The sequence below is a fragment of the Primulina eburnea genome, chromosome 16 (genome assembly GCF_022965805.1).
Source record: "Primulina eburnea isolate SZY01 chromosome 16, ASM2296580v1, whole genome shotgun sequence".
NCBI classification, from domain to species: domain Eukaryota; kingdom Viridiplantae; phylum Streptophyta; class Magnoliopsida; order Lamiales; family Gesneriaceae; genus Primulina; species Primulina eburnea.
Window position 1 is genome coordinate 4,561,227 of NC_133116.1, and position 24,227 is coordinate 4,585,453.

Below are 24,227 nucleotides of genomic sequence, written 5' to 3' on the forward strand. Positions count from 1 at the left end.
CAAAGGGAATTTTTTTTTTTTTAGAATTATAAACTATTTGAAAATTGTCAACGAACAAAATTTCTTTTTTCTATTTTGCGGGAAAGTCGAACCGGATAACCAGAAAAAAGACATGCGTACACGTGGCACGTTGAGGTTCATGGATTAGATTTTCAATGGGCCCCACGCATATTTTTCCGTGTATACTGCAACTCAAGTCTTGCTAGCTTCTGGCAAAACTCGTCGAGAATGGCGACTGTGGTCGCGTGTTCTTTCGCTGCTGCGAATTCGTCCGTCAGGATTCCTAAGACCTTTTTCCCAGAGAAGAAATTTGGACAGGCCCTTGTGATTTCTCGCCGCCGCGTGTCGGCCATCGCTGCCTCGGGAATAAACGCGTCGATGTCGGTGGCGACTCCACTGTCGACTAAGCCTGATGACTTGGTGGAATCCATTCTGTCACAGGTGTGATCAGTTTCACCTATTCGTTGGGAATTTGGTCTTATTTCATCTTATTGTGCTTTTTACAGACAATGTATTTTAACAGAGAAAAAGGTGGGGGAAGGGAAATAAAGAAAGCGCCCTAACAAAAAAATTTACTTTTATCTTGATATATATTTATTGTCCCTGTTTGTTTGATCGTAATCGTAAGCTTTTTCATCTCTCGTTCGGCCTTTGCTAGAACTTTTAGTAAAAAGAAACTAAGATCTCTGGTTTCATTAGGTTATGCAAGCTGATAGAGGAGTTCTGCTGTCAAGAAATGAACACCAAAGGGTAGCCGAAGTGGCTAATGAATTGCAAAAATTGTGTGTTGCTGAACCGACCAAGTGCCCGCTTATTTTTGGAGGTCAACATCCCTCTAACTCTATGATGCTATGCTCGAGCTATCATTTCTTACATATATCGAAATGGTGCATTCAAATTTTGTCGTTTCACTGTGCTATGCGAACCAAGTTTCTACCTGAGGCTCATCCATTGACTTATAGACTGTAGTCCTCATATTTACCAATTAGCAGATATATTGTATAACATATAATGAATTAGCCCATTTCACTGTTCGCTTTCTGCTGTACTTTGAGACGCTTCTACGAATGGGAAGAGCGAAGACTTGACTTACCTTTTGCCTTTACTCTTTCTTATACATTACTACTCATTGGATACATTTTAGCTTTTGATGAATGTTGAAATCTTCTGTAAAAAAAACTTGTTGCAGAATGGGATGTTCTTTATTGCTCAAATCCTACATCACCAGGTGGTGGATATCGAAATGCATTTGGTCGAATGATATTCAAAACCAAGGAAATGATTCAGGTCATTGAATCCCCGGATACTGTCATAAACAGAGTATCCTTTACTGCTCTGGGATTGTTAGATGGAGAGGTTTGTTTGAACGGTAATATTTTTCCCCTGTGATCATGGGCATTTATGGTTTCCTTTATTCCTCTGTAGTATGATAAATTTTCTGGTTAACTGTAATTTTTCCGTATCTTTGACTTCATTGAGTGAGGCAATGTGAGTTGAATGCTAATATTTTTCAAGCTGAATTGCACATTTGTAAAAAGAACTATGAGTTGAAGTTTCTTGTGAAATTTTAAGTCTAAAAAATTGAGTTAAAGCACGAATTTTGATTAGAGTGCGTGATCCTGGAAAATACATTTCATAATAGTAAACATACCAAAATGCACTAGCTGTTCATATTTGACTTGGAAATAATTTCAGATGTATCAGAGCTCGACTCATGTTTATTGTGTGTGTGTGTGTATAGGACTAGTTAGTATTTGAACCAGATGGAATAGTCTGCACCTGTGTTGAAGGCCATGAAACTCTGTCTGACTATAAATTTGACTGATAAACAGGAAAATTGACAGCCCTGGATGGAGAATGGGTTCGAGTCGTATTCGAGCAACCGGAACTCAAAGTTGGAGGATGGGAATTCAAATATGGTGGTGAGAGTGAAGTGAAGCTGCAAATCACATACATTGATGATAAGATCAGGCTTGGAAAGGGTTCCAGAGGTTCTCTCTTCGTCTTTCAAAGACGCGAACCGCTCCCATGAAAACATATGGTTATAAAACATGCTCTTTACGACACATATAAATGCCCGACGTACAGTTCGATTAGTGTACGTTTTGATGGAACAATTTGATTAGAAAATACAATAATGCCAAGCTCCGTGTTAATTGTAGCACAACAAAATGCATTTACCAAAAACTCAAACCCTGTCTGCTATTATATGGATATAATCAGAACGGACATAAATCAATTACCAAATTTCCGAAATTATTCGTTTTCATAGGTTTTTATGGTGACCAGCAAGGCATTCGAATCAAAAGATGAATGCTTTTTGCACTGAGATATACAAAATTGTCATAAATATTGGCAAGTGAATGCAAAAAACCTGTAAAATATTACGTTGACATGCATAAGAGCCAACTCCCCCATATTTTGTTATATCTGAAAAAAGAAGTTGAAATTTATATCTTATTCTCCGATAATGTGAAAATGCATTATAAGAAAGATTTCAGAGCAATAATGGTTGTGATCGCATGAACTTTTTCTTTTATTAAAACGAAACTGGATACTCGACCCCACGTTACCATCGTCAGCAAGCCGATCCCCAGCTCAAACTCATCATCTGTTAACGTGTAAAGACTACAACTCAACGAGGAAAACTTAAAAAGCTTAAGCAATTTAGAGGAAAATCTATCATCTTTCAACCGTAATATGCGTTAGCACCTATCAGCCATCGACGGCTGAAACTTCAGGCAACAGTTGCAATTTTCCGAGGCGATAAAGTAGCTGTGTGTGGAACGAGGGATAGTCCAAACACCTTGATTTCCTTTGGTACGATTCCTACAATTCCAAGGACCTTTCTCACCTCGTTTGCGAGCTCGATAATGCTGTCATCTTCACGACCTGTATAGATTTAATGTTTGATTTATAACTTGTAAAATGACTTCATTCGGGGCAGAGAATTTCTAAAGATTATCGTCTATTATTCTAACATCAAAAATGGAATTCAGGGCATTTACCAATATCAAACAACGCCTTCTCTAACTTGAAAAGGTAGTCTCGATTGTTCCCGCAGGGGCCAGAGGCAGTTGCTACTTGCTTAGCCATGTCCTCCAAGGGGGCAGGCCCAAGATAGTACTTATTCGATAATTCCGGTGTGGATGTGAACCTGCCCAGTGAAATGGAAAGCTACCATTGTTGAACCGAAGAAACAGCAAGCACATAGTTGTTTGTATTTCGAGTCAATGCTCTTTATCACCGAGAAGACAAACAAATATCACACCCTCATTTCCATTTTCAATTTTTTCTCCAAAACAAATTTAATCTCACGTTAACACCATGCAACATAATCATTAATCTCAATTTAGCTTTTCACAGCTTTTAAAAGTTGATCTGTGATTATAAACTTAACATACCACACTTAAAAACTTTAAAATTCCATATACACCACCAAAAATCATACATGACATGACTAACTCGATACTTTTTAGCATGATATGACATACATAATAAAAACGCGTCGTTCAAAAAAGAACACAACATAAATCACATTCACCTCTATATTTTCTGAAAAACTTTTTACCAGAAAACACTGAAATTAAAACCAGATAGAGCATAACTTTTTTTGTTGAATGTTTGAGGTAGATAAATCACTTACACTATGACCCCAGTAATAAAGGGCATCTCCGAATCTTCATCCTGCATTAAGAACACAAAGATATGAAAATCAGCATCCACAAAAAGTGACATGCATTCAAAATGGCTATGCGAATGAAACGTGGGTGCAAAAATTTGAATATGGTATAGTACAAGGACAAGGAACAAGAATCCGGAAAAAAATGTAACTCACCTTGAAAAAGTCTACCAAAGTTTTTCTGTCATACTCACATTCTCTTCGTTCCAGGTACTAACAAACATAGATAAACAAGATAATTAATGCAGAATGCCACATTAAGATACCAAATTATGAAATCAGTTGAACATAATACAACTATGTGCATTATATTATATTTATACGAGGAAAAAGTCCAATCCCAAAGATTAAATTTATGCTTGAACCAAGTAAATAAACTTATCATACCACCATTGCTTCTTTTTCTTTTTCCGGCCCTCCCCGCACGCAGTAGGCAGCACCCCACTGAAATAAGAATTCACATTTCAAGATAACCTTCCAAAATAGCCAAGAGCACATCCAGAAATAAGAGAAGCATACAATAAATGGAAAATAGCTGTCCAAATTGACCTTAGCTTGAAAGTTTGAAAAACATTTAGTTACATAATCAATCATCTAACAAGTCAAAACTCATACAAAATAGAAAAGGTTCAGATTAAAAAATAAGATAATTATACATGAAATGGACAAAATCAGGATTCGATTTGTTGGAAAATTTTGGCCTTTTTCTTAAAGTTTACATCAAATTTAGGTAAATTAATCCAATCACCTAATTCTTCATGACCTCCAGAACCAATAATCTATGTTCACCTAAGAAGAAAGAAATCATTCCATAGAAAGATTTTGACCTGTGGTCCACGCACATTTATCAGCTCAATTTTTCTTTTAATTCATGAACAAACAAGATACCAAACACTAGACATGTTTCACCTATCCGTATCACTCTCTAGAAGAATTTCGATATTTACTGAGTGGCTCATAGCATTGTAGAAAAATCATTTCAATCACGCTTCTTATGGAAATTAATAAAAGTTTAAGAGGAAAAATCGTTACGCAGACTGCTCCATCGTGTTCGTCCAAAGTGCAGGTTCTTGCTGGGTGTTCCGGAGTACCTCTGTGATCAATGCAGGCTGAAAACCATAAAAATAAATGTAATAAAGAATAGAATAGTGGTAATTCTTCGAATTGTCCTGAAAATTATCCAAGTAAAATTTAAGAAACTAATATATATCACACTAAATAACTGAAAAACGTATTGCGCAGATGTCAGATTCGATTTTAGCAGCAACAAACTCAGATTACTCAAATTAAATCGAAGGGGTTTGGACTTTGGTTGGCTAAAAGTTTATAAAAACACAATTTAACCCAAAAAATAAACAAACGATTCACAAATTCCATTAAACACAAAAGAAACATACCCAAATCAAATACACGTTTGTAGTCTCTGATGCACCCAATCACCTTTTCGTCATACTCAAATCCTGGGTTCCACACCAATGACCCGTACCCAAAAATCCAGAATACCATCTTCCGTTGCTTGAACAGAAACACCTTCCAAAGCAAAGAAGCAAGATCAACAATCCACCTCAGAAAATCCTCAACACCAAAAACAAATAAGGAAAAAATGTTTTTTTTTTTAAAAAAAAATACTTACAGAAGAATTAAACGCAACAAATGAGCCGTGAATTAAATTCGGAATGGATATTGAGCAACAGGGATTCGGCTAAAATCGAAAGGGTGAGATGTGGATGAATTTTCCTTCGATCTCTGTTGGATCTCTCTCTCTGTCTAAAGATTTCGTCGGTCAGTGCGAGAGAGAGAGGAGAGATGAGGTGGAGGAGAGGCTTGCAATTTATTTATAGTATGATTTATTAAATAAAATCAATTTTGGAATTTTTCTCAGGTAAATTAGTCTAAAATCCACTTCTCTATTTTCAATTTACAATCAATCTCCAATTAGACTTTAATACTAAAAAATAAAATTTGTTAAAAAATCCCATATTGAGATGAAAATCTTTTATTTAGTTATCTCATAAAAAAATTATTATTTTTTATATCAAAATTATTACTTATTATCGTAAATATGAGTAGAGTTAACTCGTCTCACGGATAAAAATCCATGAAACCTTTTCACAAGATATTACATATTAAAAAATATTAAGTTTTAACTCTTTATTGAAATTAAATGACTTCGTATTTAATTTTTTTATATATTAAAAATACTTAACTATTTTTCCTCGTTTTCTCTCATCTTTCACCAACAACATTTGTGTGTCCATTTTTGCTCTTTTGACATCGATTCTCCACTTTCGGCGACGACTCTCCTTCGCTGACGATAGTAGAAAGACTGTGAATTGTGTCTGACAAGTTTAATATACTTAGAGTTATTTTACATTCCAACTATTGCGTTGAAAAAAATTAAGTATCTCACTATAAAAATAATTTTGGACAAAAATTTATGTGAGATGGTCTCACATATCGTATTTTATGAGACATATCTTTTATTTTGGTAATCCATAAAAAATATTAATTTTTATTGTAATATATGTCAATTTAAGTTAAAAAAAATCAATATATGACAAGTGGTAGATGTTACTCAGTATCCTACCAACTCGTACATCATATGTTGAATGAATAAAAACAATATCCAGAACAACATGACAAAACCCTGAATTGGTGTCAATTGTTAATCTTCCAGGTTCACTGAATCTGCAGATATTTTATATGTGGTCTTTGGTCTGGTTTATTTCATCCTATCTATGTAGACATTGTCTCCATGATAGGATGAATGACCAAGATTTGTTCATGTATATATAAGACCTATCTTTTTTTTTTGAAATTATATGTGTGTTATGATCTTACCCGTTGAAATAAAATTATTGTAGTGCCCAATAGAGCTAAGATCTCGTCTGCCCATTGGTCCAATCAGGGTCAAAATTACTGGACCAGCAATAGAAATAGAATCGAGCTGCATCAGGACAGATAAATTTGAAAAATCAAGTATAACATTTCGTCCGAATTCGAACAATTTGGGACTTCCCACGTTCGCCTGGAAGAAATATACAGAGGATATTTGTTTCCCGCCGTCATTCAATCTTCGACAACAATGGTATTCTGATTTTTGCTGAAGGTTGGATTATTCATGGAGCTCTATCTTCTCATATAGCAGAGACGATGGCAGTCAAGGAAGGATTGAAGAAAGCAATCAACTTGAGATGGTCGAAGGTGATAATTTCTTCAAGAATTCATGTAGCAAAGATCCAACATTGTAGAAATAATGCGAATCAAGTGGCGAATGAATTTGCTTGACTTGCAGAATTGTAAACATTTTGTGTTTTCAAATACTATTCCATTTTTATAGCCAATTTGTTTCTAAGGATTTATCAACCTTCTAACCTAATGATTTTTTAGCTTAAAAAACTTCCAACATAAAAACATATTTCGAACCCAATTACCATCCAAGTTAAGTAAAACACATAACATCATGAATGTATCAAGTTTGATACGACATATCAATAACTTGTGTGAAATAGTCTCACTTATAATATTTTATTAGACATATATATTATTTGAGTCATCCATAAAAAATATATTACTTTTTATGCTAAGAGTATTACTTTTTTTTTTGAATATCGGTAGGATTGACCTGTTTCACATATAAAGATTCGTGAGACATCTCACAAAATACATGCTCCAATCTCATATGGCTAAAAAGCCACACACATGCCAATATTTATTTAAACCATAAAATATTTTAACATTTACCACATGTGAATAATAAAATTACGGTTTAATTTTTAATCCTTCTTCGTCCTGTTTTTGGGTTTTATTTTTATTTTTTGTCATAATTAATGTTTATATGAGAGTATGCCGCCCAACTAAGAGAAGTGATTACTCATCCTGTCATCCATTTTGTTTATTTCTATTTAAAAATCTATTATTCCTCTTATTCATTTCATCTCGCATATCAAGCAGTGCCTCGAAATATTCAAGCTAACAAAAAAAAGCACTGTCGCAGAAATAGAATAGTGTGAAAAATGGGGTGCAACACCCCCAACAATGTATAACGCTAGAACTTTCTTCATCATGTACAAAACATACATCTAAGGTGTGCACTTTTTTTTTTTTTGGGAAATTTCACCATATTTCTTTCTATGTAACATCATAACTTCGTTTTCCACCTATAATGCTTGGACTGTTGCATCGGTTTCCAGCTCCTCAAGATGTCAACTCACGTCTTCCTGCAAAATTCAAGATAAAAGAATTCCAATGTTGAATTTCTCATAGTATATGCTTAAATACTAGACAAATCAAGTCTATTCATTCTTCTTCAAAAATCAGATAGAAGTTGCAAAATGGGAAATAAAGTCTTGAAAAGATGATGCAACTATATATACTTACTTCAGAAATTGAAACTCGGCTGTGTTTAGGTGAGCGGTCTGCAATGGCTGGAATTGGATCAGCCATGGTATCGTCCGCGAGTTCTCGAAGTTTGTTCAATTGTGGGAGCACAACTTTTCCAAGGTCCGGCCTATCTTTCCTTCTAAGTTCAGTACATCTGACTGCTAACTGGGCCAATGACAAAGCCTCTTCCTTGGGCCAATCGGGCACTGATGAATCGAGCATTTCAAGAAACGTCCCTTTCTCAATGGCTCTTTGAACAGTATGAGCCAAACCCATTGGTGGCTTACCTGTAAGGATCTGTAAAAAGATAATACCAAGGGAATATATGTCTGATTTTATACCAAGCATTCCTGTTTGCTGATACTCAGGATCGATATAACAGAAAGTTCCAGCAGCGGATGTCATCCGATATTGTGTGACAGTGTCGGCTACGGATGGAGGGACAAGCCTGGCTAAGCCAACATCAGCAATCTTGCTAACATAGTTGCGGTCCAGGAGAATGTTAGCTGGCTTTAGGTCTCGGTGAACCAATGGTTCTGGTTTAGTCTGGTGGAGAAAAAGGAGGCATGTTCCAATCTCAGCAGTGATTCGAAATCTTTGCCTCCAAGATAGTGGAGGAGTGTTTCCACGCCTGAATAATCGGTCTTCTAAGCTTCCATTGTGCATATACTCGTAAACTAAACAACCATACTCGGGGCATGCACCTAGGAGAAGGACCATGTTTGGGTGTCTTACGCAACAAAGAATTTCTACCTAAAATAACATATCAACGATGAATAAGACACTTATTTTAACAACTGATTTTGGACACAAATAGAGATCTTTAATGTTCTATCCCCTATTCTGTATGTGTGCCTACTTTTTTTATTCTGTATTTGTGCCTACTTTTTAGGCATGATACAGTTATAATTTCTCAATTAACTATTTAGTAGAACTCAAAATTCGAATAAATGGAGATAAACAAATAAGTGGATCAAATTCACGTACCTCTTGGTTAAACTGGGATCTTCCTTGCGTAGCATCAGGACGGAGGACCTTAACCGCTACTGGCGTATGATCCAAATAACACTTGAATACTGGTCCATACCCTCCTTCTCCAATCTTCCTAGATTGTGAAAAAAATTCTGTAGCAGTTTCAATATCCTCGATCGTATATCTCCTGTACCTGTAATCCGTCTGTGCCATTGAGGTTACAACCTTCATCTTCTCTTCTGATTCTTTCAAGGCTTTCATTTCTGCACCAATTCTCTTTTGAGCTTCTAGATCTGCTATCCTTTTAGATGCTTCAGCATGCTCGATGGCTGCCCTCGACTTGGCCTTTTCATTTTCTGCAACTCGGACCGCATCTTCTTCAGCAAATCGAGCAGCTTCTAATCTTTGTTGTTCTTCCATTTTCCAACGCTGGAGCTCCTTTGCCTGAAAACACGAAACATGTTTTGAGACGTACCAATAATAATTGTTGAATCAAGAGGAAGAAAAAGTCTATCGTGCCTTCTCTTGAGCGGAGAGAGCTTCCTTGCATGCAGTACTATACATATCCATTGTTTGCTTGAGCTCTTGTTTTAGTCTTCTCATTTCTGCTTCTACTTCCTCCTGTAAAATACAGACCCCGTCTTCAATTTTTCACGTGGTTTTCAGTTTTTCATGTGGGTTAAAGCATAGTTATGCAACCCATCACATAAAAACCAATATCTATGAGTATACAAGAAATTATAAAATGTCAACTTGGAGTCATAATCCTTCATTCATTAGTGGTAGAGGCATACTGAATCTCTGGACGTAGATTTTAGAAGCACTTCACCGAAATGACATTAATAAAAATTTAAGGCCTTGAGTACTGACTTTGTTGTAAATTTCCTCACCATTGCCTGTGTGGTATATGTTTTACCACTCTCAACTGAAGCGTAGGAAGTGCGTTCTGGTGAGGCCTGTAAATCCAGGGATCTACGTCCAAGTTGCCAGGAATCTAAACCTTGGTCTATATCTGAGAAACCCGAAAGTCGAGGTGGGGTATGACTGCCTTCTAAGCTTTCGGCATATGAAGGAAACATGTCGATACTTCTCCGTCCATTGCCGACAAATGATATGTCACACTCTGGCTGAGAGAGTTCGTATGGTTTTCCATTGGGTCCTTTTCTGTGAGTAAACGGGGATCTGCTTGCAATAGTAACATCGTCAGTTAGTTTCCACTTGATAAGAGGTGGATGCATGTTTTTAATTGGGTTGATTTAATGATTTTTTTGGAAAGGACAAAAGAGAGATTTTTAAAATAACCATACATGTATTTTATTTTTCATTTGTGTGAAGCGTTCTCATGTCTGTCCTTCATTTCATGCCAATCATATGTCAACATGAATTCTATATGATTTCTTTTACAACAGCAAATAAATGAAGGCCATTTTGACCAGTGAATGGGATAATCTCCTATTTTGAGAAGTGTGAGGTAGTATGAAACTGTCTTGAAACTAGCCCAAAAATTTTTAGGGAGGCAACTTAAATATATTTAGGGAGATTGAACTTAAAAAATTAGAAAATCTTGCAAATGAAATTAAAATCCTCATTTGAAGGGAGTGCTTTCCCAATCCATCCAGTAAATATCATATATACTAAAGGTGTATCAATCTTATGTTTTAAGTATTTAGTTTAACGATAAACATCACATGTTAATATATAGCACGATCATTTGCCTACTACACCACACAGACGATATGTTGCTCGCTTAGATTCATGGACAACATATTGTCACATATATGGAGTAGGATATCTTTGAGTGTTACTCGTGCTCGTTGAGTCGCCTGTATAAATAACAGCAGATGGTACACTTGAATCAATCACTAATATGTAGTATGGTATAAGAATGACATACTTGATGGAGGTTGCATCTCTTTGCTTGGCATGCGTAGATGATTCAGATCCTGGCCTGGAATGTCCTGAAAACGAACCTGCACAGAAGAAATTCATGATTAATCTCATCTTTCGGAGAAACATGATAAAAAGATACAACTATATTAGAGAAAGATGACTAACTTCGAGAAACCGTGCTGGAGGGTTCTAGTGGCTCCGTTGCATTTGATTTTTTATTGGCTTCGATCAGTATCTGCTGATGCAGCGGGCTGACAATTGATGGAGCTGGACGGGAAGCAGCTCGAGTTGATGAAATTTTTCCTTTATGGATGACATATACAGTACAAAAATCGGGTACCCCTTTGAGAACGTTTCCGGGAATGTCTTTCGCTTTGAATCTGTGGTGTAGAAAAGCTAAGTAAATGAAACTCTAGACATAGTTTTCTTCAACAAAAAGGTTAGTGTATACCTGAAAATTCCGCCTTTTGCAGTGGCACCAAGGACCAAAACATCAATTGCCGATTGCTTTATGAATTCAACAAGTGCTGTTGTTACATCGTTGTCATCTATCACCACGTCAAAGCATTGTATCTGATAAACGAATCCACATGAAACTGAAGAATATTTGTAACTGCTTGAGAAATAACATACCAAAACCATGAAACTTACGTCTTTGCGCGTACAAAAGACACGGAAAGGAAGGAAGACTTCCTTTGTTTGTGCATCCCATTCTCCGGTTTCGTTGCTGGAGTCAGAAATCGGGGTAGGTCCTGTGCCACAGGTAATATGAAATTAATTTTAGAGTCTTGAGAACTAAGGCAAAGGTAAAGCACAATAAAGAAAACTTGTAGTTTTGGACACCATTCCAGTAAAAATTGCTATCCATTCACCATGATAAGTAGAACATATTGATCAACGACATAAAAGAACCCAGTCTGATGCAAATCAACATAGTTGCCACTAGCCAAGATTCAAGAACATATGCTTCGAATAGTTCCACACAACTGGATGGCAAAACTTATATTTTTCAGAAAAACGCACATGAAATTCGAAGTTTTGCATCGCCCAAGTCTTCCTTCGGCACTCAGGTCCCTCAAACGAATCAAAATGTAAGATTTAAAACTCAGTTTAGATTAAGTTGTCTTTGGCAGCATTTTATCACGTATCAAAAGCTCATATAAACAGAGAGAGGGATAAAGAAATACTATTGACGGGCATGTATTGTGGTGCAGATTCATTCGAACTCTGTTTAACTTTAACATGAACCAAAATTATAGTCTGCCCTTTAGTAACAAGATTTTCCGTAGCCCATTTCAACTGCAATTTGGCTCCCTTTATCCTTGTCAATAGCCACAGCGACCAGCCTAGTCATCAGAGCCACTCGCTCCCCATTATTTCCCGGCGACGGCGGAGGCCACATTTCCTTGATCTTATCACTCCCTCGGATTGAAATCCTGTTAGATTCTTCAATCCATGATTGCCATTTTGCGGAAAAAGTATACCGAATCAAATAAAATGCAAAGGATGGTCGCCATTCCCAACAAAAAAAAAAAACGAGGATCTTCTCTCTGTTTTTTCTGCTCTTGAATTCCTCGACGATTTTGGGAAGATATTTCTTGACTAGAAAACAAATCGAAATTATAATTTTCTTGATAAAAAAACAAAACAAAAGAAGAGTGTACTTTCACCGAATTAGAAACGCTTCCCCTGCTCAGTGGAGCTCCGTCTTTGGTGGGCTTACCGCTATTTTCTTGGGGGGAATTTTTTACCATCGTTGCATGGTTTGGTGATGCTCTTATGACTTTAATGATGCGTAAAAATAGTATTGTTACAAAAAAATTATACTTTATACAATTTGAACGTAAACAAAAAATTTACGAGTAAGTTAAACAAATTTAATATTAAAAATAATTTTTTTTAAATACCATGAAATCATTCCAATTTATAAGTTTTTCCAGATTCATAAACCAAATCTCATAAAATACCAAACTCGTTCTAAAAAAACTTATAGAAAGTTATGTAAATTTAATATTAACGATAATTTATTTTTTTCCCTAATGCCATTACTAGCAATCCACATACGCTATAATTCGTGTGACAAAAACTTGTGTGAGACGGTCTCACGAGTCATATTTTGTGAGACGGATCTTTATTTTAGTAATCCATGAAAAAGTATTGCTTTGTATGCTAAGAGTGTGTTTGGTTGGGTGGATTAAGTAAAGATAGATTAATAGTCAAATATTTATTGTTAAAATTTTAAGATGTTTTAATAATCATTTTGACCCGGTGTCATGGTTTTCGTATATTGCTAAAAACAGTTGGTCTTGAATCTTGATCGGTTCAAATCCGTCGTGAAAAAGTGAAAACAAGAGATTTGGCCATCATCAATTTATTGGGGGTGTAAAAACAAAATTTTCTAATTCGAAAGGATCCGAAAATATTTTAATCTTAGCTCAGGGGTGCAAGGTGCATTTATTCGGCCATCGAGAGACACATTTCACCCGCCAAGTAGAATGTGCTCAAAAGCCTCAGTGAGCCACCTCGAGCTTAAACCCTAAAACCCTAAACACCCGAATCGACGTTGCGAGGCTATCAAGAAAAAGATACTATAAGGAAAACATGCCTCTGGGTGATGCGAGAGGTCCCAAAAGCGACTCCTCCCGTTTCTGCGGCGTGGAGACAGTGTTCGAAGATGACGTGCCTAACCTCTTCTCCTTCAACCTCCATGGCGGGTTTGATTTTCTGGTTGTTCCTCTGGTAAGTTCTCTGGTGTGTGTATGTTTCTTCTCATTTTTCTGTTAAAGTTGTTTTATTGCTCATTCTTTGGCATTTGTAAGTGTTTGCACCCGAACAAGTTGCCTTCATTTGGTATTGTGGGAGGTTTAGGTGTGCAATATGGAAGTTAAGCCCATAATAAAGTACTTGAGCATGAACTAAATCATCATATGCATACCCAGGTTACAACACACGTAATAGCCAATTTGATACCTTTTCCAGGTTATACACGACGAGCTTCCTTCAAGTCTGATAGTAATTTGTCTGAAGCTGAAATATTTGCTAATGCATATTGTCACATCTTCTATATGTAAAAATAAATTTTATTTTGGTGTCCTATTTAGATTTTCCTGTAAAAGTTACACAAATTTTGCTGGAAAAAATGCTAGGGCAGAAAGGAAAGGTGTTTTGTTTTGCTTATGAGAGCAGATATGCAGAACATGAAACAGAATTGAAAAAAGTTAGAGAAATGAAATAAAAATCATTTGAGCAAGTATGGTATTAATCTGAATTAGAACATTATGGTGGTCTTATTTATTCTCCAACAATTTCTTTTAATTGCCTTCTCTAGTCAGGACCTCAATAAGCTCATGGTGGCTAATTAGCCAGTCACACATCAGCTGCATGGCTGTCTTTCTGTGTGAATGGTCAGTAAGCGCACCTAGATCAATATGTTGATGGCCTCTTTTTCACGAGTTTTTTGTTCTCTCGCAGAGGTTATTGCCTACATGAACTTGTTGGACATGATGTAACATCTTCCTGAAGAATGTTATATGTAAAACACATTTCGATCGTATAATTGGACTTTTTATAGCAGTTCTTAATTTCTTACGATTTTTTCAGAGTTATATTTTCATCGAACATTGCTGATATCCCCATCGTATCATCTCTTCTTATTTTAAGAAAGTAAACAGATGTGAATAAACTGAGATCTCATTATTGCATAGTACAGGAGCAGAATCTATCGAGTAAAATTTGTATTGATTTACTAACTTAGTAACTAATGATTAAAATTGTAATATATGGGATCCTAATGGTGGTCTGTTTGTCCACTTTATGTGGTGTGGTTGCATTTCTGTTATTCTTCAATTGCTAGTTGGCTTGTACTTCGTAATATAATGTATCCTACGATAGCACTTGTTTGACTTGGTATGAATTTATCTTCTAGTATGTGATGTCATTTCACATAAGGTTCCTTAAATATTAACGTTTCATCATTCTATCATGATTTAACATTTTGTAATTGTTCTCGAATGTTTTACTCATTATCTAACAGATGGCATCCTTTTCATATGTTAATGCATGGTTGAATATTTAATATACTGTTTTGTAATTGATAGCTCATCATAGCAATGTGGCATTTAAGATAAAAACAAGCTAGATATTAATTATAAAGAATTGTATCCTTATAAATTCTCTTATTGTCAATGGAACTCTTTTCTAAAATTTTACACTAAATGATGCAGATGGACCCAGATTATAGGCCCAGCATAGTAGATGATGACAGCAGTATATCCTGTTGTCTACCCTTTGCTGGTTCAGACTTGGTTTTGAGCCCTTCGCAGTGGAGCAGTCATATTGTTGGTTGTACCTCATTTCTGGCTGCAGTCCTTATCCTTTTTCAATTTCTAAGTTCTGTTATCAATTTTTCGTACTGATCTTCCTCCTGAAGACTCTTGAATGAATAATTTTCACATTGGATATTTTACAGTAATTCTGTCACCTCGAGTAAATTGTTCATTTGCAAATTGGGTATTTACATTTTTTGTTGTGAATTGTTTGTTAAATTTTACTTTTTGTAAACAACATCAGCTCATGGCGGCACTTGTTATCAGGTAAAATAAGCTCTTGGATTGACTTGGATTCTGAAGATGAGACAATGCGGAAGGATTCCGAAATTGCTTTGAAGCAAGAAATATCTTGGGCTTCTCACCTATCTTTACAGGTGAACTCAGCTTTGTCTGTTGGTCATAATAAAATCAAGATACTGGCCAAATTAACCCTGACTTTACATGCCTGTAATGTTTTCTTTTCTCAGACCTGCATAAGGAGATATTTTTATTCCCCTTTCATTTTCTGTAGGCTTGCCTTCTACCTACACCCAAGGGAACTTCTTTTGCAAATTATGCCAAATGTCTGAATCAGATTTTGCAGAACTTGAACAGTATGCAGGTACTGCACTGATTAAGTTTAACGTCGGTATCATGTTTAGCTTACCAGCTCGCCAACTTTGTTCTTATTGTTTTCTATTATTGTAAAGTTGTGGCTCAGAATTCCATTGAAGAAGTCTGAGAATGTCACAGAAACAAGGAATCCAGATCATAAGGTGAGTATTTTTCATAGTCTCGTGAACATTTATCTCTCCAAGAGTCCAGGTGGAGATCCATCTTATATTATGTTTCCCATGTACATCTAATTTGGATTTATTTATGTACTTCTTGACTCGATGGTCGTTCATGCACTCAGTTTGTGCGATTGGTTGAACAATTAGATGAATTTCATAGTGAATGAAGAATGATTAAACTAAGAATATCTACCTTTTCTTTATGAATTCTGATTTTAATTCACACAATTGGCATCTTACATCAATCTGTTATAATTATCCTACAGGATGAAGCTCATAATGATTCTTGGGAACTTTGGAATTCCTTTCAGCTTCTTTGTGAACATCATAGTCAATTATCAGTGGCACTTGATATTTTGTGAGCTCACAGAATATTACGATTCTTGATATTTTATCTATTGACTTTTAAGTATATATGTAATAGTTCTGTTATGTGTATTAATCAGGCCCTCATTACCTTCCGCTTCTTCAGTGGAAAGATGGTTTGGAGAGCCTGTTAGGGCAGCCATTGTTGGTACAAAAGTAAATTTTTTGCTAGAACTTTATTAACATTCACATTTTAAATTGTTATTTGCTTAATTGCTGCATTTATTTGATATTGTAATACTAGTCAGAACTCAGAATAGCCCATGAACTCCTTCTAAGTGAAGGAAGGACATTGAAAACTGAGTTTCTGGGAGGTAAATGAAGAAGAAAGGGAGATAATTTTTTAATTAAAACCACCAAGAAGTCGGATATCTATTAGATATATAAGGAAAAAGTTAAGCAAGATTAGACCAAGATCATAGAAAAAAATTAAAGAGCTTGTGAGTAAAAGTGAGGTAAGCCTGATACATCAAGTTATGCAAGAGAATGAATATGTCTATTCAAGGTGCCATCCACCATCTCATTATCTTTAAGGTGGACTTCAGATGCAAGAGCATCCGCCATCTCATTATCTTTTCCCTAAATATGAGGAGATATCTGACAGGAGGAGAAAGAGGGGTAGGTGTTTTTCTGCCAATGTTGTTCTTATCCTTAGAGGGGCTACCGGTATTGGTGGAGACAGTTGGATGCGCTTTTCAGGCTTATTTACAGTTTGAGTGCCGCGACATTAGTTGTGCTTGCGTTACTTCTTTGTTCTGTCTTCGGGTTTCCTGCACCAACTTCACCCATGATATTTGCGTAATTAATAAGGAAAACACAAAAATGCTTCAACACAAAAGCTTCCTATCAATTCTTTAGCAGCTTGAAGATATCTCACTTTATAAAGCCTGACAAAAGAGCCGTGCAAAACAATTCCTCTGGCCATAGCTGCAAGCAATGGGAATTATTTTACCACTTTTCTTCCTTCCATATTTCTTTCTACTGGCTATGGAATTACAAGTCTTGCTGTGAAGTGAACGAACAAGGAGAAATACATGTCATAGAAATATCTCTGTTTCTATACTTATATTTTTTGGGTTTTTAAATTATCGAACTGCCTTTCACTTAACAGACTATTCTTTACTCGCTTTTTGGATTTTCCTAATTATGCTCTTGGTTACTGCTTTTTCAGTCTTTCTTAACCAATGCGAGTGGCTACCCCTGCCTCTCAAAACGTCACCAGAGTATGACTACATCATTTTTCAATCACTCAATTCAGGTAGTGTTGAGTGTTGCCTTTCTAGTCAATTACACTGTCATCAATATAAACATGTAATTGTTGCTCATGGAGGCAAATTGTTAAGAACCTCAAAGAGAATAACTTTTTACAATATGGAGTTATTATTATTTATAACTGGTCCTAGTTGAAGCCACAATTTTCTGAGGGGGGAATTTATTAGAGCTTTCAAATCTGCTCTTGTGTGATTTCTGTTCACTGCATAATGTTGTTGTTTATACTTTATAGTATGACTGTATGGATATTTTACCGTACCATCCATCATAATTGGCTTTTAATTCATATAGATTGCTTCTTGTGGGGATTTTACAGATAGTGATATCTGGTGAACCAGCACACAATTTACCTGTGGTTGCTTCAGGATCGGGTGCTGATAATCATATTGATAGTAAGACTTATTAAACATCATACTTAGTTCGTTATTGTCGAAGTCAAAGGCAAAATACCTTGCTCTTTCCCGCCTTGAGTGAACTGCTTGCAGTTCAACATGGTGTTTCTTAATATGTGCTGTTGACAGTTTTTGGTCTCTCGATGAAATTTTAACTCAGCAAATGCTTGTAACAATATTTTGTAAAGGTAATCGGAGACATCCTTTAAGACCATACTTGGATTATATTGCACATCTCTATCAAAAAATGAATCCTCTTCCTGAACAAGAATGCTTTGAGGTAATTACCCTTTATCACATGAGATGGCCCGATTTACCTTTCTTATCAAATTCACCAAGTTCCTTGTTGCATCTATCAGGTTGGGTACAGAGATTACCTCCAATCACCCTTGCAAGTATGTCTTAATGTCATTTATGTTTTCTGTCACGATTATACTTTTCCAGCTTTCGGTCTTTTATCTGCGGAATCCTGATTACCCAATGGCCTTCTAACTTGCAGCCCCTTATGGATAATTTAGAGGCTCAAACATACGAGACATTTGAAAAGGACACGGTTAAATATAGCCAGGTATGCCAATGATTGCTTGGATATGTTGCAAAAATGTTTCATACTTGTGGGTGGACTTGTTATAATCATCGCATTCGTACCCAGTATGTCATTGTGCCTTCGATCGCTTAAATCAAAAGAAAGCTCTTCAACTTGTATAAATCTTTTTCTGGCTGGAAATTAACGGTGCATATTTTGAATTTGTTGTGGACTGACAGTATACTAATGCTTACCTTCAATCCATCAGATTGATCCTCAGTATATATATTATGCCTTAAGAAATTAACGGCATGCCAGTTTGACAATACATATTTGTTTTTGTAAACTGTTAACAAGATTAACTTTGACGTGTTATGCACCCTCTTCATGATCCCTTCTCTATCAAACGAAAGTAAGTGGAAGAGAGACAAGAAAGAAGAATTAGCAATGGTTCTCTATCAGTTTTATCACTTAACCGAGCAGTTTATGGATTTTTCTTTTATTACGCAGTATCAAAGAGCAATTGCTAAAGCTTTGGTGGATAGGGTTCCTGATGAAAATGCTTCTGCGGTGACAACTGTCTGTTCTCTTACTATATAGTATCGTTATTGTTGAAATACCCATGTATCATTGTAGAACCTCTATGTTTACTCCATTTTTATTTTTTAGGTATTAATGGTTGTGGGTGCTGGATGAGGGCCTCATGTATCGTTGTAGAACCTCTATGTTTACTCCATTTTTATTTTTTAGGTATTAATGGTTGTGGGTGCTGGACGAGGGCCTCTTGTCAGAGCTTCCTTACAGGTCCATTCTTACTTTCTGCTGATACTTTGAAACAGATGGATAACATGACTTTTTGGCCCTTATATCTTTACTTAATTGTGTTTCGCTCCCTGTCCTTGTTTTGCAGGCAGCTGAAGAAACTGAACGGAAATTAAAAGTCTATGCTGTCGAAAAAAATCCAAATGCAGTGGTAACACTTCATGTAAGTTGTAGATTTCACATCTATTTCATGTTGTATTCTTCACGGAACTATTTTTCATTATCAGATTGTGGCTTACAAGTTATGAGCAGATGTTATTACTGAATTATAGCTGTTTAGTGTAAATAAAAATATGCTGTCTAATTCTCCTAATGTAAACCACAGGTTACGACAAGTTTTTGTGACCACAATTTTGGATACTATTTTTTATGATGCGCTGTGGTAGAAAATCTTCCCCTTGGAATTGCTGTGGAATTAAAACAGAATGTTAATTCTTTTGCCTTGAAGTTATTGAGGATTTTGTTTTGGCTCTTCATCTTTTTCCACTTCAAAACAGTTTGAGTAAAGTGTATTGGTAACCCTCCATGTTTCTTGGCGTATTAAAGGACTGAATGGAAATCAGATGAAAAATGACTAGCATCACTACTAGCTATAATGTTAATCTAAATGTTCCGTAATTGATGTGATGTTGCTGAAAGATTGAAAAGTCCATTCTGACCACTTAGAAGTACAATTAATGGCACAATACAGCTGAAGGAGCTCGAAATGTTTTGAATTTTTGTAAATTGTAGAATATTCTTAACTGGAGGTATGATGTAATTTCATGAATTGGAAACCATGTTTATTTTGAGCTTTTGCTCCTGCAATTTTTTATTTGCCCTCCCCTTCATGTATTTTATGTCATTAGAGCTAGTTCATTTTCTCATTTTATCTTTACTGATAACTTTGAATTTTCGGTGCTGTTGGTTTGTTGCTAACTTTTTCCCAAATTTGATATCTGGATTCAATCCTTGATAGTAGTTATGTTCATGAGTGAGATTATTACGAATTATTTCAAATTTATGGAAATAGAGTTTGGTCAAGCTGGAGGGCTGGGAAGACGTTGTCTCCATTGTTTCAAGTGACATGCGAAGTTGGGATGCTCCCGAGAAAGCTGACATATTGGTATGCTGCCAAATATGTTGAATGAAGATGAAGCAATAAAGCAAACCATTTCTTGCATATATCTAAGATGCCACTTTGTTGAATGTGTACTCATATTTTTATTCCTAAAAACACATAATATAGGTCAGTGAATTGCTGGGATCTTTTGGTGATAATGAGCTCTCGCCTGAATGTCTTGATGGAGCCCAAAGGTTTTTGAAGCAAGATGGGATCTCAATCCCCTCATCGTAAGTTCTTTTTTCCCGAATGAAATAAGCTTTCAGTTTCTCTATTTTTTATCTATATATCCTACTCCGGGTTGTAATTGCATTGCCCTCCTGGTTTTCGGTGAGTGGATTTGGTAGGGTTTCATGTAAGAAATGTTTGATGTTTGTTTAAGAGCAAATTCTTGGGAGTATCCAAGTCTGGAATATTTGCATCAATGATACATATCTTATTTTAACTGAAGTTAGCGCAAAAGACTTGATTTAATCCCCTGAGAAAAGTGATTTGATCGATTCATTAGCAGCTAAAATGCTTCTCTCGTCAAAAAATTTCATAGCTCAACATTTATCATGTATAAAGTCCTTTTGTCTTTGACAGGTATACAAGTTTCATTCAACCTGTGACTGCTTCCAAACTCTACAATGATGTAAAGTCCTTGTCTTGCTGATTTTACTTGTTTGATCGAGTTTTCTTTATTTCCTTCATTTTTCCCTCCTTTCTCATGTTTCTGATTTATTCTGTGATTGGTATAGATCAAGTCGCATAAAGATCTCTTGCACTTTGAAACTGCTTATGTTGTCAAGTTCCATCGAGTGGCAAGGCTTGCTCAAACCCAACCAGTTAGTTTCTTCTGGATGCATATTGATCGTTATTTATAGGGAAGTTTCACTTTTGTAGCATGATGATGATTTAGATTGGCGCCGGCCTTTTATTTGTTTACTTCATTTGCTTCAATAGGTTTTCACATTTATCCATCCAGAATACTCAAACAAGAAAAGCAATCAGCGATACAAAAAGCTACATTTTGATATTCCTAAAGACACTGGTTCAGCTTTGGTTCATGGTATGTGAATTTTTAAGTTCTTATTTCAATTTTTGCGATTCAATATCCAGCTTCTTAGTGGGGTACATAGTATAGCTTGGAAGAGGAGAATTTTATTCTGTTAGGGTATTTTTTTTGCTTTAGGGTATCCTTGACAAGGAAGGTCATAATTTTTATAAAAACTTTGGTGTTTGAATCAATATACAACATTACAGTTTTATTTTACTACGAATTTTCACCTATACAGTTCTTAATTTGAAAGTTTGGTTCACTGACCATTTCAAAATGTTCTACCTTCTGAAATCCATGGATTATATAACCACATGGAGAAAGTGTAAACAAAGAAAAACAGCTCTATCTTGTTGCATCTGCATCTATCTATATTGCTAGCCACGGGTGCCAAAATTATTGAAAATTTGAAAATAATTTCAATTTTATGCTTTTTGATGAATTTTTTTTACCTCACTGAAAGGATTTGCTGGTTATTTTGATGCGACACTGTACAAAGATGTTCGTCTTGGTATTGAACCGTCGACATCTACCCCAAACATGTTCAGCTGGTAAGGTTATTCTATAGTTTTGCTTATTTTCTGTTTCCTAGCTTTTTGTTTTTCCTTGATTACACTGAATCTTTGCAAAGCTGTGCTTCATAGATGGAAATTCGTGAAAGGAGGTTGGTTGTTTTTTTTACGATAGGGACAATTACCGTTCAAGACTTTCCATTTTAAGAAAATTGAAAATTAGTGTGGTATAGGCTGTTCATTTTTTTATGTATGTAGGCATGTATGAAAGTGAAAACAGATGCTGTTTACCTTTTTGCCTAGTTTTTTGGATTAAGTTCTAGCTATGATTGAGTTCCTCATTTTGACATAAATAAACAGGTTCCCTGTATTTTTCCCATTGAGGACGCCTGTGTGTGTTCAACCTGGTATTCCTTTGGAAGTTCATTTTTGGCGATGCTCTGGCTCTACCAAGGTGTGTTTCTCAGCCTCGTGTTCGATTTTCTACTTTTTTGGACATGATATCTGACTTTATTGTGTTGAATTCAATTTATTATAAAACGATGGTAATAAAATTTTGGTCTATCTGATGTGATGTGAACATTAACCAGGTTTGGTACGAGTGGTGTGTGACTTCGCCTTCTGCCACGCCTCTGCACAACACGAATGGTCGCTCATATTGGGTCGGGTTGTAATCTTGTCACAAGATTTTGTCACATTGATAGTATTGTTTAAACAGCAAAAAATGAGTTGAGACGTCATTGTTGTAGACCAATGAAGAGAGGAAGTAACTTGTAATTGCTTTACGTATTCCAGCGACTCTAATACTAGACCAATGGCCATTAAATGCAGTTGAGGGGATGGTTGGAAGTTTGCTGTAAAACCTTCTTTCTGCAGTCCGATTGGACTAGAAGTCGGACAGATTTCTGTATTTTGGGTTTAACCACATTTTTTGAAGTAATATGAAAATTTTGAATTTCTTCGTTAAATGACACCATTCCGCCCCGCCCCTATGTGCATCTATATTGGATCGACCTTGAAATTACACATTTGATAATTGCAGACATATTAGTATGTTTGGACTTGTAATTCTTGTTTCGAAATACTTGTGTCCCATGGCCATTACAGTGTTTAGTCTGGGTTTTTTGTTTTATCCTGCCACTTCGTATTTCTCGGGCCAACATTTCTTGTTCTTAAATTTGTGGTTATCCGTTATAGTAAATCACAGTTTTTCGATAACACTTCCTTCGCAAGATGTTTTGATATGAAATTTTATTGGGTAAATTTATTCACGGTTTTCCCTTTCTGAAGTCAAGGTTAGCAATAGAATAGCATTGCAATAATCGATGTGCAGTTGGGTGGTAATAAATTACCGCGCCTTACAGCGCCTTCCATTGTCCGACTCGTGATTTTCAGGCAATCGCGTTGCAGTGGTCAAAAAGCACCATCTTCATATTCGACCGGAGTTCGCTCCCAGAAATATAGCCACACCCCCGGTTATCAGCCTTGCGAGCTACCAAACTGTTTTTTCCCGCACTGAAGAGAAATATTCAAAAATCCTCTACTAACACGGATTCTTGTTTGTCAATAGTGAGATTAGTCATGTCAAAATCTTCGGTTTTTCAATTTCACTTCATTATTTTGGTTCTTTTCTCCAAATCCACAACCACACCCGTGTGCACAACTTATGACTAAAAATTATTAAAACATGGACTCACACACTAAACCAATGCAAAATGGACTAAAACAACACAATAAAACATGAAAATATGACATCTATCAGTACATTTTTAAGTGTAATATTTACAAGTAGAATGTTTTAAAATATCATTAATTCATACAAAAAGATTACATATATTTTTTAAACAAGAGAGTTATTTGTCCGTAAAACCTTTGTCGTTAAGCGTCATGGCTCGTGAGAAAATCGAATCCTTAACTAAGAATCGAGAGACAATTCTATTTTCCCAGGTATGGATCCAAGATTCTTGCAATCAAATATTTAAGAATAAAAAACAATGTAAAGCATTATATCGTGTTTTGTTAGTGGAAAGTTTGTTTTCACGTCTAGTACCATTTTAATTTTAATTTTTTTTTAAAAAAAACCACTTTATTTTCTATAGTTTTTCGGAACACACTCGTCACATGTACGACGACTTAAGATTTTTGAAATAACTAATTTTTAACATCGA

The 24,227-nt window shown here is 35.8% G+C and overlaps 4 protein-coding genes across 5 annotated transcripts; 2 read left to right on the plus strand and 2 right to left on the minus strand.

The window, feature by feature from the left end:
- Positions 1 to 186: 186 nt before the first annotated feature.
- LOC140815932 (probable plastid-lipid-associated protein 8, chloroplastic) lies at positions 187 to 2,172 on the plus strand. The gene is made up of 4 exons (XM_073174975.1): positions 187 to 441; positions 700 to 823; positions 1,190 to 1,369; positions 1,833 to 2,172. Exons 1-4 carry the CDS (start codon positions 229 to 231, stop codon positions 2,030 to 2,032), a joined length of 717 nt encoding a protein of 238 aa, XP_073031076.1. The 5' UTR covers positions 187 to 228; the 3' UTR covers positions 2,033 to 2,172.
- A 349-nt stretch (positions 2,173 to 2,521) lies between these two features.
- LOC140816946 (gamma-glutamylcyclotransferase 2-1-like) lies at positions 2,522 to 5,518 on the minus strand. The gene is made up of 8 exons (XM_073176464.1): positions 5,316 to 5,518; positions 5,080 to 5,212; positions 4,715 to 4,791; positions 4,070 to 4,126; positions 3,839 to 3,895; positions 3,647 to 3,687; positions 3,009 to 3,157; positions 2,522 to 2,892 (listed from the first exon to the last, which is right to left on the minus strand). The coding sequence occupies exons 2-8, from the start codon at positions 5,186 to 5,188 to the stop codon at positions 2,738 to 2,740; spliced, it is 645 nt and encodes a 214-aa protein (XP_073032565.1). The 5' UTR covers positions 5,189 to 5,212; positions 5,316 to 5,518; the 3' UTR covers positions 2,522 to 2,737.
- Positions 5,519 to 7,698: 2,180 nt separating this feature from the next.
- Positions 7,699 to 12,606, minus strand: LOC140816174 (U-box domain-containing protein 35-like). The gene is given in 11 exon segments (XM_073175255.1): positions 7,699 to 7,902; positions 8,063 to 8,818; positions 9,053 to 9,481; positions 9,557 to 9,658; positions 9,928 to 10,219; positions 10,932 to 11,007; positions 11,093 to 11,307; positions 11,379 to 11,500; positions 11,579 to 11,679; positions 12,115 to 12,226; positions 12,228 to 12,606. Coding segments are annotated over 11 exon segments (2,322 nt in total). The 5' UTR covers positions 12,330 to 12,606; the 3' UTR covers positions 7,699 to 7,887.
- Positions 12,607 to 13,408: 802 nt separating this feature from the next.
- On the plus strand, positions 13,409 to 23,016 carry LOC140816175 (protein arginine N-methyltransferase 5-like). Of its 2 annotated transcripts, XM_073175256.1 has the most exons (23): positions 13,409 to 13,666; positions 15,151 to 15,268; positions 15,520 to 15,629; positions 15,767 to 15,856; positions 15,945 to 16,010; positions 16,295 to 16,386; positions 16,475 to 16,550; positions 17,566 to 17,652; positions 17,983 to 18,058; positions 18,247 to 18,338; positions 18,418 to 18,453; positions 18,558 to 18,626; positions 19,095 to 19,163; positions 19,335 to 19,388; positions 19,495 to 19,569; positions 20,419 to 20,511; positions 20,635 to 20,738; positions 21,094 to 21,142; positions 21,249 to 21,335; positions 21,454 to 21,559; positions 22,011 to 22,098; positions 22,420 to 22,513; positions 22,650 to 23,016. In XM_073175256.1, exons 1-23 carry the CDS (start codon positions 13,529 to 13,531, stop codon positions 22,731 to 22,733), a joined length of 1,953 nt encoding a protein of 650 aa, XP_073031357.1. In that variant the 5' UTR covers positions 13,409 to 13,528; the 3' UTR covers positions 22,734 to 23,016. The 2 variants fall into 2 exon arrangements, with proteins under 2 accessions (XP_073031357.1, XP_073031358.1); XM_073175257.1 differs by lacking the exons at positions 13,409 to 13,666; positions 15,151 to 15,268 and adding an exon at positions 15,291 to 15,436.
- Positions 23,017 to 24,227: the final 1,211 nt, after the last annotated feature.